Source organism: Oryza glaberrima, chromosome 10 (assembly GCF_000147395.1).
Source record: "Oryza glaberrima chromosome 10, OglaRS2, whole genome shotgun sequence".
Classification (NCBI taxonomy): domain Eukaryota; kingdom Viridiplantae; phylum Streptophyta; class Magnoliopsida; order Poales; family Poaceae; genus Oryza; species Oryza glaberrima.
In genome coordinates, this window is record NC_068335.1 from 13,994,596 (window position 1) to 14,010,642 (window position 16,047).

The 16,047-nt window shown below is 41.4% G+C and overlaps 3 protein-coding genes across 3 annotated transcripts; 2 read left to right on the forward strand and 1 right to left on the reverse strand.

Annotated features, from left to right (window-relative positions):
* Positions 1 to 1,452: 1,452 nt before the first annotated feature.
* On the forward strand, positions 1,453 to 6,002 carry LOC127753305 (IQ domain-containing protein IQM2-like). Its single transcript, XM_052278790.1, has 10 exons — positions 1,453 to 1,676; positions 2,109 to 2,710; positions 2,840 to 2,954; positions 3,183 to 3,248; positions 3,340 to 3,428; positions 3,522 to 3,612; positions 3,731 to 3,877; positions 3,994 to 4,086; positions 4,164 to 4,265; positions 4,376 to 6,002. Exons 2-10 carry the CDS (start codon positions 2,220 to 2,222, stop codon positions 5,129 to 5,131), a joined length of 1,950 nt encoding a protein of 649 aa, XP_052134750.1. The 5' UTR covers positions 1,453 to 1,676; positions 2,109 to 2,219; the 3' UTR covers positions 5,132 to 6,002.
* A 2,550-nt stretch (positions 6,003 to 8,552) lies between these two features.
* On the reverse strand, positions 8,553 to 12,521 carry LOC127753306 (uncharacterized). The gene is made up of 14 exons (XM_052278791.1): positions 12,405 to 12,521; positions 12,269 to 12,313; positions 12,053 to 12,151; positions 11,524 to 11,634; positions 11,016 to 11,190; positions 10,839 to 10,895; positions 10,522 to 10,658; positions 10,371 to 10,430; positions 10,208 to 10,285; positions 9,963 to 10,036; positions 9,810 to 9,874; positions 9,378 to 9,454; positions 9,204 to 9,287; positions 8,553 to 9,118 (listed from the first exon to the last, which is right to left on the reverse strand). The coding sequence occupies exons 1-14, from the start codon at positions 12,486 to 12,488 to the stop codon at positions 9,095 to 9,097; spliced, it is 1,170 nt and encodes a 389-aa protein (XP_052134751.1). The 5' UTR covers positions 12,489 to 12,521; the 3' UTR covers positions 8,553 to 9,094.
* Positions 12,522 to 12,731: 210 nt separating this feature from the next.
* On the forward strand, positions 12,732 to 13,495 carry LOC127753311 (40S ribosomal protein S17-3-like). The gene has a single exon (XM_052278796.1). It carries the CDS (start codon positions 12,846 to 12,848, stop codon positions 13,269 to 13,271), a length of 426 nt encoding a protein of 141 aa, XP_052134756.1. The 5' UTR covers positions 12,732 to 12,845; the 3' UTR covers positions 13,272 to 13,495.
* Positions 13,496 to 16,047: the final 2,552 nt, after the last annotated feature.

Below are 16,047 nucleotides of genomic sequence, written 5' to 3' on the forward strand. Positions count from 1 at the left end.
GCAAGCTGGCGGTGCTAATTGAATATAGCCCATCACCTCCTCTGTGTCCCCTTGACCAACAGCACCATGCATCATCATCACCTTCTCTGTATTTTTCAACTCAAACAAGATCGAGTTGTAAAACCGCAAAGTCTGGACTATTAATGTTATATTAGGGAGGCAACAGGAAGAAATTAATACACACAGAGAGAGAGATCATGCCATGTCTTATCTAGGGATCTTGTGTTTTTCAGATGTCACCATCCAATTGTTATGGACAAAAGCTTTGATGGGACAAATCAAAATGGTGTCATAAATCACTTTCAAGAGATCATCTTGTACCACATGGTTAACTGGCTGATAATATATAGTAGTATGAAGAAATGGTCATGGAGAGAGAGGAGGAAGAGTTGTTGTTGTTGCAACCTTTTCTTGATCTCCTTTATTACCTAAGCTAAGCTAGGAGTTCTTCTAGCTTGCACATGGCAAGAGATTGTTGCCCTTGGCCCTACACAAAAGATTCAACCGCCAACAGATGGTGATCTCTCCTTCTGTCACCGATGCAGACCTGGATAAAATAATGTTGGGGATCAGACGATCTCGGTTAGCCCAAATGCCTCTCCTTGATGTGAAGTGTCGGCAAAATGCTTTTGCAAGAGTGTTTGATAACATAAAACTTTTGCAAGCAACAGTGTGCAAAAAATGCCAGCTAGGTAAAAGAAAACATAGATTTCAAACATAAATAATTCCTTTAACGTAATATGTGTGGATGGCAGGATGGGATTAGTTCCAATAGGACAGTAAAGAGCACATATTGGAAACACCCGTAATTTTTTTATTAAGCATGGGATTAGTTACCGGGCAATATTGGAGAATACTATCGCAAAGATTTTTAAGTTGGAAAATACCATTGCATATGTTAATGACACGTGGGTCCAACTTATACATCTTTGCGATGGTACTTTTAAATTTTTTTTTACCACCTGAAGAGGGAATAAACAAACTAGAGGCAAAAGTCAGAATAGACCAGCCATCTGTTGGCACCACATTTCTCTCTCTCTCTCTAAGGGCCTATTCACTTTGATGCCAAAAAAAACCTTACCAAATTTTGGTATTGCCAAAATTTCGACAAGTTGTCAAAATTTTGGCAACTATACCAAAATTTTAGCAGGATTTCTTATTAAGTTACCAAAATTTGGTAGCAAACTAAATGTAGCCACTTTTTTAGCAACTTTACCAAAATTTGGTAAGGTTGAAAATGGCATCAAAGTGAACAGGCCCTAAATTCCTTCAGAATGCTTCAAGGATGACTAGTGTGAATTGTGAAAGCTTCTTAATCCATGCTTGCATGTCATAGGCTCATAGCTAGTAATCTAAATGTTGTTATATATAAATACAATTTTTAACTCACCGAAATTGTCAGTGACCTTTTTTTTCCATTTGACACCACTGGGATGGCCCCAAGTTTTGCTTTGTTATTTATAGGCTTGAGGAGCTTTGAGGCAAGCTGCCCTCAGCTCTTGCAACCTTTCCTTCCTTCTATTCTATGGCTATGGCCCTATTTATGTTTGGCTGCTCCTGAATCTCCTCCTATTGCCCTTCTGTCTCACATCCCTGTCTCATAATTAAAGTCATAATTAAGGAGCTTCTCTAAGGTGATTGGGACTTGTTGCAGGGATCAGGAGGAAAACAACAAGGTAGAGCTCTCTGTTCTTGATTCTTGTTGTCTTTTGTTTTTCTGTTCATATGTTGTGCAGATTATAACATTCTATATGTTGAGGGGAAAAAAAGAAGGGAAAGAGATGATTGGTGCATTTTGGGAACAGGTTTGGTGCTTTCATGAAGAAACAAGAAATTGGATGTGTGAATGTGTTCTTGCTTAGTTTTTTTATGCTCTCTTTCCCTTGATTTTCTTCAGTTCTTGCATGATTGCATCTTGTTATGTTGCTCATTTGTCCTATCATGGGATGTTTTCTTGAACAAATATATACTATCAAGAAAGAATGAAAAGGTGTTCTTCAAAAAAAAAATGAATGAACAAGGAACATGAAATTTGTTCTGAAAATGTCAAATTCTTTCCCTGGAACTTACATTTGATGCCCATTAAAAATTAGCTTTGATCTGCACAGGATAACTTAAATTTTGGATTAACAACAAGAGGAAGTGGATCAACCAGACAAGAGGAAAACGTGCAAACAAGACAGGCTTGCAACATCACCTTGAGTCCAAAGCCAAGAAAGATGGGGCTGTCAATCTCATACCCACCAGACGACTACCTGCCAGCAATGGAGGACAACATGGGCAGGCTGTTCATCCGGTCCCTCAGCTTCGACGACGACATGGAGGCCGCCGCCGATGACTCGCCGTCGACATCACCGATGCCATCACCGTCGGCGACATTGCTGCCGGCATTCGGCTCCGGGGGGAAGCTGATCATAGAGGGCTCCCTGAGCTTCAAGAGAAGAGAGGCTGACCCGGTTCAGATGGAGACCATGATATCCATCAGGAGTCCCAAGTCTGACAGGGAGAGCTGCAGCAGCAAGCCAAATGCTACTGCTGGTGCATCAAGATCTGCGCTTGCCGGAGACCAGACACCAGAGGATTCTCCGGTGATCGCCGGAGTTGCCAGCCCCAAGCACCAGGCAGCGGCTGTCAGGCTGCAGAAGGTGTACAAGAGCTTCAGGACAAGAAGGCAGCTCGCAGATTGCGCCGTTCTTGTCGAGCAGAGCTGGTATGATTCTCATGCAAAATGCAAATATTTGTGCATTTTTGTCGTAGAATATTACTAGCGGAGATCACCGTAAAAGTATTCTTTGTCTTTTGGGTCATAGTGTTTGAATTGTTTGATGCTTGAATTCAGGTGGAAATTGCTCGATTTCGCACTGCTCAAGCGGAATTCGGTGTCGTTCTTCGACATTGAGAAGCCCGAAACGGCCATCTCGAGATGGTCTCGGGCAAGAATGAGGGCTGCCAAGGTAGAGTTCATTGGCATCATCCCTTATCCGCCACCCTATGTCTCACTGACATGTGGGCCTATAACCCTGGACCCACCTCGTCGGTGAGACGAGGTGGGGGATTTGCAAAATCAGTGGCATAGGAGGGACTAATCTCTGAACTTTTTAACAGAGCCACCATTGTTCTTTCAGTAAGCATGGAATTTATACTGCATTACTGACATAGGTGTAGTGTTGCTATCACCTTAGGTTGGCAAAGGTCTGTCCAAAGATGAGAAGGCCCAGAAACTTGCTCTACAGCATTGGCTTGAGGCGGTACATGCTTCAAACATTGATCTCTCAACAGTATTTTCATGATTGATATGTGCAATGAAAACTGAGATTTCATCTCATGTCTGATTATCAGATCGATCCTCGACATCGGTATGGGCACAATCTGCACTACTACTACCACCGTTGGCTCCATTGTGAGATCAACCAGCCATTCTTCTACTGGTGCGAATGCGCGAATCTCCGAAGACCGTTTCGCATCTCCGAACCTAGTTGACAGACAAGGCTTACTGACAAATATGTGATTCTGAAACACAGGTTGGATGTTGGTGAAGGGAAAGATGTCAACTTGGAAGAGCATTGCCCTAGATGGAAGCTGCATAAGCAATGCATCAAGTACCTTGGCCCTGTAAGTTCCATCACTATTCTTCTGATCTGAAAATCTGAACCAACCATTTAGAAACTGCTCAGTTGTAGAAATTGCATCTGATTAACAGCATATGTTTGTTCTTGTTCTGGGATTGTAGAAAGAGAGGGAATCCTATGAAGTGATCGTCGAGGATTCGAGGCTGATATACAAACTGAGCCGTCAGATCGTCAACACGACCAAAAGCCGAAAGGGCTCAAAATGGATCTTTGTGCTGAGCACATGCAAGACTCTGTATATTGGTCAGGTAGATGACTACTCTGCATCCATGGCACCTCTTCATTGGCAAATTGCTGCTACATCTTTTCATCTTACAAACATTCTGGGAACTGATGAGATGCTGGTTTTTCAACACGATTACAGAAACAGAAGGGCACATTCCAGCACTCCAGCTTCCTTGCAGGGGGAGCTACATCAGCTGCAGGGAGACTGATTGTAGAGGATGGAATTTTGAAGGTATGTTGGGGATGTGTCGATTTCTACGAGCAACACTGGATTTGCTCTCTCTGACTCTTGAAATTTGTTTGTTTCAGGCAGTCTGGCCTCACAGTGGGCATTACCGGCCAACAGAGCAGAACTTTCAGGAGTTCATGAATTTCCTGAAGGAGAGAAATGTGGATCTGACTGATGTTATGGTGAGAACCGAAGTGTGAATAATGTCACAATTCATCTGCAGGAAATTATAGATACTGAATAGAGTTTTCCTTTGAACTGATTGGTGTGCCGTGTTTTGGTTTTGCTACAGTTGAACCCTTCGGAAGGTGAAGATGATGCCGAATTCAGCCTCAAGAGCAGCCATTCTAGGCAGGACTTGACCGAACTCTGTGAACCTGACATGCAAGAACATGAGGAACAAGTCACACAACACCATGGCGCTGACGAAACCAAGACCAGCAGTGATGCACCCACCATGACATCCACCGAAACCATGGCGAGCACACCGGCAATCAGGAAATCCACCTCAGCCAACAAGCTGCAAGGGAAGCGGCCTCCGAGGCTGCTGATCAGTTCCAACAACACAGAACTACCCGCAACACATTGCAACGGAAGGCCATCACCGGTTCACAAGGACATCGACGAGGATTCCACCATGTTCGGAGAGTGCCTCGCCTTCTGCAAGAAGAACCTGTTTGCAGAGGAAGGCAATGAAGAAGATGAGCTGGTGGAAGTACCAGAGGAGATGATCATGAACCGTATCAACTGCAAGAAGGCCACGAAGTCATACCAGCTGGGGAAGCAACTGTCCTTCCAATGGAGCACTGGAGCAGGTCCTCGGATCGGATGCGTTCGCGACTACCCATCGGAGCTCCAGTTCCGAGCATTGGAGGAGGTCAGCCTGTCACCCCGGGGAACTAGGTCGACGAGGTTTTCGTCGCCGAGGCCAAAGCCCTTGACACCAAATAGCATTCCAGTTGCAAGATTTGGTTGTAGCCCTACAGCCCAAGGTGACAACATGGGGCTGAAGCCAAGGCAGAGGTGTGCTACTTGGACTGCTTTCTAATGTTGATATGGCATGCAAATTGCAAAGGCAATGCTGCTTTTCTTCTCCTTTACTGGAGGATGATGCAAAGTGTATAGTGAGTGAGGGAAACATGAGAATGTCATTCTTTGGTTTTGTAGATGTGTAGAGCAAACACACCATGGCTTCCAAGGAACAAGCAATAAGATGTACCTTCCGAAGAAGTAATAACAAGTAATAAGATGTATTTTTAGATAAGACACATTTGACACTCGCAAGGTGCAAGCAAAAATAGAGATTGCAGGTTTTCAGGGAGGAAAAGAAACAGATGCCAGAATTTGTACCACAAAAGATGATCAAGCTAAGGAATTTGATGTCTCCAATCAATAATCTGTAGTATGAGCAAGCATTTTATGTGTCAAGCAGGTTCATCACATGCACATGCATTTATCGATCACTTTACAAACCTAAAGCAACAAAGCCAGAGAGCGACGTAGAAGGGAATCAGGCATTCACAAACTCAAACAAATAAGGACATTTACCAAGCACATTTGTGCTGATTTGTAACATTGACAGCCATGTCACACTCGTAGTAAATTGAAGATAGCATTCATCTAATCAGTTCATGTTGCCCAAAGCCAGTAGAGCATAACCATGTCTCACAACAATGGAACTTTAGTTATAGGCAACAGACCAAAACTGCAACCAGACAAGTACCCATTACATTTCCATTGCTCTTAACTCATAACATATAAGGCCTACTCAGAAAGACAAACCATTGTTCAAGAACTGGACCGGAAAAGCAGTACACAAAATAAGGCGACAATATGGCATTTTACTTTCAAAAGGCAGGAACCGCGAAATAACACAACCGCCACAGCTTCAGCGCAGCCTCCTGGCCTCCCTCTCAGACTCGAGCAGGGTGAGGATGTCGCCCTCACGGACCGGGCCCTTGACGTTCCTCATGATGAGACGGTTCTGGTCGTCGAGGAACTTCACTCTGACCTGGGTCACCTGACCCCTGGAGCCGGTGCGGCCCATCACCTTCACCACAACGGCAAGCTTGACCTGGGTATCCATGCTGCACAAGCAGGAAGCATATACAGTCAGGCAAAACTGATGTTCTATACAAACCAGCAGCAGGTAATTCAATCGCAGTCATTTCAATATTACAGTTCGTGAATTTATGTATCAGATCAGATTTCAATATTGCTTTCAAAGGATAAAAATGTTCGGGCAGTTTATCTACAACTCAAAATTACAGTAACAAATGTTAACATCTGGAATTCAAACAAAAACAGTTCCTAAATATCAGCTATTGTTAATTTCAGTCACAGCAACTACTTACCCCAAATAATCACGGTCATAGTCATACTACTCTACCCAAGCAAAAGATAATTTAAGAATCGATGCAAATATTTCACAGTCACAACGGATCAGAAATTTCATGAAGACGTATATATCTATTAACGATTCACTCATCCTAGAAACAAATCCGACGAATCGATTAACAAGACAATAAACCGAACCACGACCACAAGACCAATCCATCTATCTACCGGCTTTGATACCCAACGCGGATGGATCATCGCGACGCCGCTGACGCAACGATCTAGCATGCCGTTACCCCCGCACAGCGCCGCCGCGCGCGTCCCAAGGATCGCGGTGAATACATCGCGAAGGAAGCAAAGAGGGAAGGGGAGAGAAGCACGACGACGCACCTTCTCTTCTCCGGCTGCTAGCGACGGCGGACGGCGAAGGAGGACACGGATGCGGCGGCGGCGACGGCGCGAGGAGGAAGGAGTGGAGGCGAGGGTGAAAACCCTAGGGTTCGTCTCGGGTGGTTTATATAGAGGGAGCTGAGCTGAGTGGGTTGGTGGCCTGTTAGGCCGGGCCAGGCCGGCTGACTCGGCCCATCAGATAAGCTACTTTTCTTTAGTTTCATTTTCTTTTTACCTATCGATCTTTCGGTAAATTTATAGTTTCAAATCTTGCGAAAATTTCAAAGAACGGATGTAACAAATTATAAGTAAAATAAAAAATAAAAGAGACAAACATGTCTAAAATCGTAAATCTAGAAAAAAAACATGTTTCTAAATTTTTTTTTGATGCACTGTAAACTAAGGGTAAGTGCAAAACAACTGAATGTAAGGCGGAGTTTGTTTGCATGAGTTCCCTACTCACTCTTCTCATTTTTATGGGCACGCTTTTCAAACTACTAAACAGTCTATTTTTTGCAAAAAATTTTCTATACGAAAGTTGCTTAAAAATCATTTTGATCCATTTTTCAAAAAGAATTAGCTAATATTTAATTAAGAGTAAATTGCATCGTCGGTACACGAACATGTCAGATGGGTGCAATCTAGTGCACGAACTTGTAAAATGCTCGTGGTGTATGAACTTGTTTGATGCGTGCGGAGGAAGGCGAAAAGGACATTATATAGCTAATCTTATTGATTCATGGACTAATTAGGATACTATGTAAACATATATCTGAGAAGATTGTTATTAGACATACACCTCTCCAATAAAAAATAGAATATGACATAGTGATAGTAGAAAAAAGATGAAAAAAAACGAGCAATGATATTTTGGTCCTCGTTCGCACGAACTAGGCAAGTTCGTATACTGAAACGGGCATTTTACAAGTTTATATACTAAATTGTACCATTCTAACAAGTTTGTGTACCAGCAATACAATTTACTCTTTAATTAATCATGCTCTAATGGATCGCTCCATTTTCCGTGCAAGAGGGATTTGATCCCAACAAGAAGTAGCGAAAAGTGTAAGTTGGATATACAGCAACATGAATCTTGATGCAAGATCCTACAAACTAAAAATAAAATCTGTCACAAGTAAAATAGCAAAACCTTTGAAAAAGGGGAGTACCTATTGATCTTTGGATAAATTGGAGCTTCAAATCTTACAGAACTTTTAATCAATGGATATAACCCATTTTGAATGAAAAATGACAAAAATGTAAAAAAAAAAACCGTATATCTAGAGATAAAAAAAACACTTGTAAAATCTAATTTTAGTAAATTGTAACTAAGTACAAATTCTCTATAGCCAAGTATAAGTGCTCTGTAATCGAGGGTAACTATAAATTGGATATACATGAGCATGAATCTGGATGCAAGATCTTACTGACGAAAAATCGAAAGACGGGAACCAAAAATCTATCACAAGTGAAATAGCAAAACCGTTTGAAAAAATCATTAAGTGATGGAAAACCTGCAGTCTAAATGTCTGAATTCTGGTTAGCATTGGATGAACACCACATTTCTATTTGATAACTTCTCAATTTAGCATGATCACTGTTTGGATGGGTTTAGATAGGTTAGTTTGGGTTTGCAGTCGAAAATGTTTTAGGGTTAATCCTCTGTCCTGATTCCGACTCAGTTTCAACTCCAAGCTTTTGATGGTCTAAATCAACGGTAAACATTTCATTTTTCTTAAAAAAAAATTCTATTGGATTTGATAGTAAAATCGTCGATGCTAAAGAGGCTTCAACCATGTTAACCCACGCTAATTATTAATCTATTGGTGTTGCAGATTTAAATTCTAAACCCCAACTCTTAGCTTCCTTGAAGCGAGCATGTCACACAATATACAAGTCTGCTAGTCTGAAATCATCCGTAGTATTCATCATTAGTGTCATATTGTTGAAGAGATCTGACACATTTACATGAACTACAATGGAATACACAGCGCAGTGAGTTCTTGCATGTCCCAACTACCCATCACTAGCTAGATATCACAAATTTGAAGTTGAAAAAACAAAAACCAAAATGCAGCACCCAATCTTCCTTCTGACCTTTAGGGGCTAACTGGACTTAACATGCTATACAGACAAGAAATCAATCGGCTGTGAGCAGAGGAGGTCATGAGCTGCGATGCTGGGCATTGGAGATTTGCAGACTCAGCGCCATGCCACCAGATGGAAGCCCAGTTGTAATTCAGGGCTGTTTTTGTGACTCAAGGTTCGGATTCACATAATCAATTCACCGTCCTGGAGATGAATTATCCTGTAAATAGCAAGTGAAGTGAACACACATAAGGACCAACTTCAGGGCATAGCAGTAGACAACGGAGTGTGTTTTGTGTTTTTACCATGTCAATATCTTCGGATCCATGTAGGCAGTCAGCTGTTTCGGCATTTGCATTTGCTGGCTCTGGAGACGGCAAAGCAGAATGCTGCATTCATGTGGAGAAATCACTTAAGACTATGAAAATGGGAGAATAGTAGCATTGCCAGAAAATCGATATAATCATATGTATACTTGCCATAAGGGATGACTGGCTTTGTACTTGTTTTCTGCCTGGGTCAATTTCCGACTGACCTTCTATGTTCGGAGTAGTTGCTGTTGATGATATACAAACTCAGTGATCGAGAAGATTTATGTTCACAAACAGAAACCTCAAAAATGAGAGGTTAATGGAAGATGTGACAATGGTACAGTGGTATATATTTGACTAAAGAAATAACCATGTTATTGTTATCTCCAAGGATAATGCACAAAGTAATCGAGTAACTAACTATGTAATTGAAAAAAAAAATAGTAAACATTGAAGGAACAGAGTTCAGAAATTCTGGAAGGAAATATAAAATTAACAGACATGCCAGAACAGGTTATTAATATCTTATATTCTTACGACAATGGAGCCACCAAGGAACTTGTAAGAAATATTTAAAAGCTCTCTAAGAAATGATAGTACCTGCTTCATCAAAAACAGGTATCACGGTATGCTCATTAGCTGGTTCACACTGACTACCTGGAATGCTGTTTGCACATGATAAATTAATAGCATTAAGACTGTAATTCATGTAACTTTCTTGATGAGAATTGAAAGTATTGAATGGAGCATCACCTTTCTAGTTTTTCTCTATTCACATCTTCTGTTACATCCTGACTATTAGAAACAGGTGAGCTTCTTTTTATTACCTGGTATACAGATAGTTTAGAGAGATACTTGGTTTTAAATAAAAGAAGCCAAACAAATTATATATTAGGAAGAACAATCCTGCAAGCAGGACTTGTACCAAGAAATGCACACAGGAGATAATGCAAATATGCAATTGAAGCTTTCAATATTTGCATCTCATATGGTCTCACCTCATGCCCAATACTGTCAAATATGTCTTGAAATTTATGTAAAGCAATCTCCATGTTGTGAAGCTCCATAAGCATTGCCTAAATAAAGAAAAACAGTAAATATCAACTTAGATTTTTGGAGTTTCAGAGAAATTGGAAAGGCGTTATGCTATAACTGAATAACCTGCTTCTCTGAAGTCAGTCTCTCAATAATCTCATCTTTCACCAATAAAGATTTCCTAAGGTAACATCGTTAAGGAGACGCAACCAACCAAATGAGATCAATAGAAACTAAGATTGACTGCAATGACTTTTAACTCAGTAGAAATGGATATTTCTTCTAGTTTGGGCTGAAATTTGTTGTTGAGTTTCTCAGCCTCAAGGCGTTCCCTCAATTCATATATCAACCTCGCCCTATTCCAGAGTTCAAGCTGGTAATCATTAATTTTTTCTTCGAAAAACCTAAGTTTTTCTGCATAAGTGAAAAATCACATTTAGAACAGCAGATTTTAATGAAAAATCACATTTAGAACAGCAGATTTTAATGAAAAATCACATTTAGAACAGCAGATCTTAAAAAGGATATCAACTTATATATGGTCATCATTATCAACATATGGAAATTGCAATCTGACTACAAGAAGCAACATACCAACAAAATCTTTCTCAAGCACAGAAATCTTCTCTACTTTACCCTTCAAGTCAGAAACTGAAATTGCAACATAACACAGATAAGTATCTAAAGAATGCACATTAGTGCAATAAAAAATAAAAAGACAATCATTTGGTAAAACAATAGTAGAATAAGATGTTTCAGCCATTTGCATACCTACATTTTCCTTGTCGCCAACTAGACATTTCACATTACCGAGTACTTGTTTCACCGCAGCGACTTCCTTTCCTACTGAACTAAATAAAGCCAGATGAGCATTCAGCTTTTCTGAAATCACAGCAATCTGTTTATCCTTCATCTGGATAGTCCATTGCAGAGAACAAGCAGAGTCCTGCCTATCAAACATGGTATCATGAGCCGATAATCAGTTTGATTCCACATACAGGTAATTCACAATTAATGCAAATGTCAGAAGCAAGAACAGGGCAGAATTATATGACAGATTAGACAATGTACAATAAAGCAGACTCCAGATACACTCTAGTCTTACAAATGCATAGCAATTGTTAAGGAAAAACTATGATATTAATGGCAAGTAGCCTCACATAAATATGCAATTATTACAAAGACCAAAAGTTTAGCATGGAGAGAAAACATAAAAAATGAGTTCAGCTCCATATAAACTACTACAGAAGGAAGGGGGAAAATAAAGGTAAACACCTGCCTCGTAATGTTTTATGAAAGCCTCCTTTGATTGAAGCAGTCCCTCCATGTTATCTTTTAACTCCTTTTCGTTTTTCTCCAGCTGCTCATTTTCATTTTCAAGGCATTTTATCTGTAAAAAAAAGGTATTGCAATGAACCTCTGTTGAATAGGTACAAACCAAGCACTAGGGGAAGAATGAAGCATCCACGGTGTGATGTGACATAACATGCATATCAAAAATCAAGTGCTGCTTCTACCTAGTCAACCAAGCACCAGGACTAGTCATTGTTACGATTCGGTAGTAAAAGTACAAATCTACACTATGATAGACAACTGGCCCAAACAGCCCCAAATGTTGGTATAATCGCCACGAAACACAACATGGCAAACGCCAGCATGATCACAATGTGTTTAAGTTAGGGACTGTAATTTAGTTAGGCATTAAACTGTAACATAATCCAACACATGAGCTCTACCCAAATCCATGAGACGAGAACACAAGCTACTTGGCGAAATTGAGAGTTGTGAAGGGGCTAAGCAGAACGAACCCTGGACTCGAGCCGACGGAGCGCGTCGTCCCTCGCCACCACCTCCGCACGCAGCTCCCGCGTCTCCCGACGGTGCCCCTCCTCCGCCTCCTTCCATCTCTGCTCAAATTCCACACCAAAACCCCCACCACGCATCAGCAAATTCGACCCAAAACCCTAATCCCCAGCAAACAGAGAATCCAATCACAGTCCGTAGAGTAAGAGAGAGAGAGAGACCTGGCTGGCGGCGTGGAGCTCCTCGCGCGCCGCACGCTCCCGCTCCTGCGAAACCGTAAAATGGAAGAGGAATCAGCACTACGAGAGGAAGAGGAAGATCCGACAAGGCATTGGATGATCGGCAAGCAAAGCTCACGCGGAGGAGCCGGTGCTCGGAGACGAGCGAGAGAAGCTGCAGCTGCAGCTGCGGCAGCGCCGCCGCCTCCGCCTCCGCCGCCATCGCCGCCGCGCCGGTGAGCTCCCGCTTCCTCTTCCTCTCTACTCGACGAGCCAAAAAAAAAAAAAAACTCCCACGGGGCCATATACTGGGCCTTGCCAGCCCAAACCCTTCCGGCCCAAAAGGCCCATCCGCGGAAGCCGAATCTCCATCGAACGAACTCGACCGTCGATTCAGATCCGACGGCTGAGATCCCACCCAAACCCTAGCCCCCACTCCGCCGCCTCCCTTATAAATAGCTCCTCTCTCCCTCCTCCCCAAAAACCTCTGCCCTAATCCACCCTCGCCGCCGCCGCCGCCGCCGCAAGTAGCCACCCGCGCCGCCGCCGCCGCCGTCGCCGGAGAAGGAGAGGAGCAGCTATGGGTCGCGTGCGGACCAAGACGGTGAAGAAGACCTCGAGGCAGGTGATCGAGAAGTACTACTCGCGGATGACGCTCGACTTCCACACCAACAAGAAGGTGCTCGAGGAGGTGTCCATCCTGCCGTCGAAGCGGCTGCGCAACAAGGTGGCCGGGTTCACCACCCACCTGATGCGCCGCATCCAGCGCGGGCCCGTGCGGGGCATCTCGCTGAAGCTGCAGGAGGAGGAGCGCGAGCGCCGCATGGACTTCGTCCCGGAGAAGTCGGCGCTCGAGGTGGAGGAGATCCGCGTCGACAAGGAGACCATGGAGATGCTCGCCGCGCTCGGCATGGCCGACCTCCCCGGCGTCGAGCGCCAGCAAGAGGTCTCCGCGCCGACCTACTCCCGCCCGCCGTACGGTGGCCCCCGCCGCGACCGCGTCTAGATCGTCGTCGCCTCTTCGCCGCCGTCGTCGCCATGGCTCGCCTAGCTCTGCGTACTACTGAGTTCTATGTTTTGTCTTTAGATCTATGGTTGCTTTCAAGATTTTGAACTTAGCCGTGATGATGATACTTTAAGTTACCATGTGTTTTGGTGGACATGATTATCTTTTTCTATCGCACTGGTGAAATCTTGAGTGATTCGATATATTACCATGAAATTCTCATATGCTCCTTGTTGTAATTGCTTGTTCATGTGTTCTTCAAATTGATGTCTTGGTATGAGTTATATAGCTTGCTCTGTATATCGCGTAGAAAATGTTTGATTGGTTTGTTAAAGTTGTTGATAATTAGTGTTACTATAGACTATATAACCCAATGAACCTTAACATAGGATTTCGTTTCATTGAGTGTAACATATGGGAGAGCTTAGAGTTGGTTTTATTGTCTGTGGAATAGGGTAGAATTCTATTAACTCAATGAACCTTAATATAGGAGAATTGGTTTCATTGTTGTCTCTAGAATAGGGTAGAAATTGGTGAACAATTATGCAGGTTGTGATTCTTTGATCACTTGAGTTGGTACAGTGCTATCCATCTATGACTGCAATTGCCTTGCGAAATTCTATACTCTGATGTTCTTGATTTTCCTGATCTAAAATGCTTTTGGATTTGGAGTAGCTAGGTCTCCTTAGTTTGCACCTACCATACTTATATTTTCCTTCTTTGGAGGAACTAAACTGTCATATCTGTTGAATTCTCGTGCCAAAATCTGTAGAATTCTAAGAGCATTTTTGTTCTGAATTGCTGGTCTTTGGTATGGTAGTTCACAATTTGTTTTAGAATTATCATAGGTAGTTCACAATTTCCTTGATCTTCTATTTGTAGTGGGAATCGTTGTGCTTCGGTAATGTTGCTTCACATTGTATTTGTACGTTTATGAGTTTAATTCTTTGATCTGGGCGTGTTTGATCTTTATAACTATTCTACATTTGATAGACACAGGACGATCTTATGAAGTACTCGTAATTCTTCCTCCACTATTCAGTGCGAGTGTTTTGTACAACTTATGTTCAAGTGCTAGTGTTAGAACTTGTGATAATTGAGTTTGCCAGGCTAGGATAATTCGATACATTGCGTTGTAGAATATTGTCAATATTCAGGATTGATGAAGGCAAACCAGGCTCCTACATTTGCCGAATCTCCCGGGTCGGAATCAAACCTAGCTTATGCAATATCCGAATCACCTGTAGAATGGCAACTCATAAGGCTGAAAAGTTGCCCTCTATAATTTCTCTTGTCTTAACTGAATTGGATTTCTCAAAAATTAATACAATTACTTCTTGAGTTATGAAAAAGTTGATTGGGTTATGTAGAAGTAAATACTAGCTACGAACCTGAAAAAGCATTGTTGGACTTTTTTTTATTGGGACAGAGGAGGTAAGTTTCAAACCCTAAATTTTGATCAATAGATTAAAAATCAAACCAATTTCTTGGATTATGAATGTCTACTCCCTTCAATCCTAACCATAAATCTTAATATGAATGTGTCCAAATCCGTCGCTAAATCCGTCGCTAGTATTGGATCCTATAAAAAGTCTAATCCTAATTACTATATCTTATAAAAAGTCTAATCCTAACTACTAACCTCTATACTTGCGTGTTCAGATTCGTATATATGTATGTGTTCAGATTCGTAGTTAGGATTGAGTTTTCTATTGAACGGATGGTGTAAGTTTTAAACCCTAAATTTTGATCAACGATTGGTTTGATTTTTTTCTCCCACCTGCAGAAAAGTGAAGCATAGGATCGAATAGATCGAATAGGTAGTTTTTGTAAGAAAAAAATAGTCTCTCTCTCTCTCTTCATTCAGATAACGGAAAGAGAAAAAGGAACCGTGTAACAGATATGCCGGTATATAATATAGAAACTCACAGGGGTGTATGGTGTGCATGTGTATTTTTGGTTGATGCTCATAGAGGTGTAATACGTGTGTTTGCTCATAGTGTTAAATGTACATGAAATAAACGGAGTAAGAGAGAACCGTACTCATTCCATTGGTATATTTCATTCTATTTCTATTGCTCCACGCAAAAGCTTCTACGACCACGCCAAATATAACTGTACTAGTACATGTATTCATCAAAACATTGTGATTTAAAAAGTAAATTTCACGAAACTACATATACTTCGATCAAGTTATCACAAAACTACGTATTTAAAGGCATGTATTATAAAACTACAAATTTAGCATTAAATTTTTTACAGAACTATAGATTTAAAGCATCGTATCACAAAACTATATATTGAGTGATGAAGTTATCACATAACTGCAAACTTTAAAGTTTATATCCATAGAATATTGAGGTTACAAAAGTTGTATTTTTATGATAAAACTAATGTTAAATCTGTAGTTTTTTTGATACGACACTTCAATATGTAGTCTTGTGCAAAATACGATGTTAACTCTGTAGTTTTGTGTTACAGTTCTTAACAAATCCTATGGCTCGCCAAGTACATGTAATTTTGTAAAATTTCCCCTAATTTAAAAGATTTGCTCATCAATGACAAAATCTAAAATCACATTAGCCAACAATATTAATTATTAGTAAAAGGGAACAAAGGGAGTATAAATTATTTAGGGCTTATTCGGTGCAAATTTTCAAATCATGGGAATAGAAAAATATAGGATTAGGATGTCACATACACTCTAATCCTAAGAAGTTTTTCCAAGAGCTCTTACCTCATGCTAAGAATCCTAATCCTGTGGCATAAGATTGCA

Bases quoted from the DNA above. Each gene is read 5' to 3' on its own strand.
- LOC127753311 (XM_052278796.1), top strand. From the start codon at position 12,846: ATGGGTCGCGTGCGGACCAAGACGGTGAAGAAGACCTCGAGGCAGGTG.
- LOC127753305 (XM_052278790.1), top strand. From the start codon at position 2,220: ATGGGGCTGTCAATCTCATACCCACCAGACGACTACCTGCCAGCAATG. The intron at 2,955-3,182 runs GTAGAGTTCATT...CTATCACCTTAG, and splicing joins CAAGAATGAGGGCTGCCAAG to GTTGGCAAAGGTCTGTCCAA. The intron at 4,087-4,163 runs GTATGTTGGGGA...TGTTTGTTTCAG, and splicing joins TAGAGGATGGAATTTTGAAG to GCAGTCTGGCCTCACAGTGG.
- LOC127753306 (XM_052278791.1), bottom strand. From the start codon at position 12,488: ATGGCGGCGGAGGCGGAGGCGGCGGCGCTGCCGCAGCTGCAGCTGCAG. The intron at 11,191-11,523 runs GCAGGTGTTTAC...TTTGATAGGCAG, and splicing joins CTTTCATAAAACATTACGAG to GACTCTGCTTGTTCTCTGCA. The intron at 10,896-11,015 runs GTATGCAAATGG...TTGCAATTTCAG, and splicing joins TGGCGACAAGGAAAATGTAG to TTTCTGACTTGAAGGGTAAA.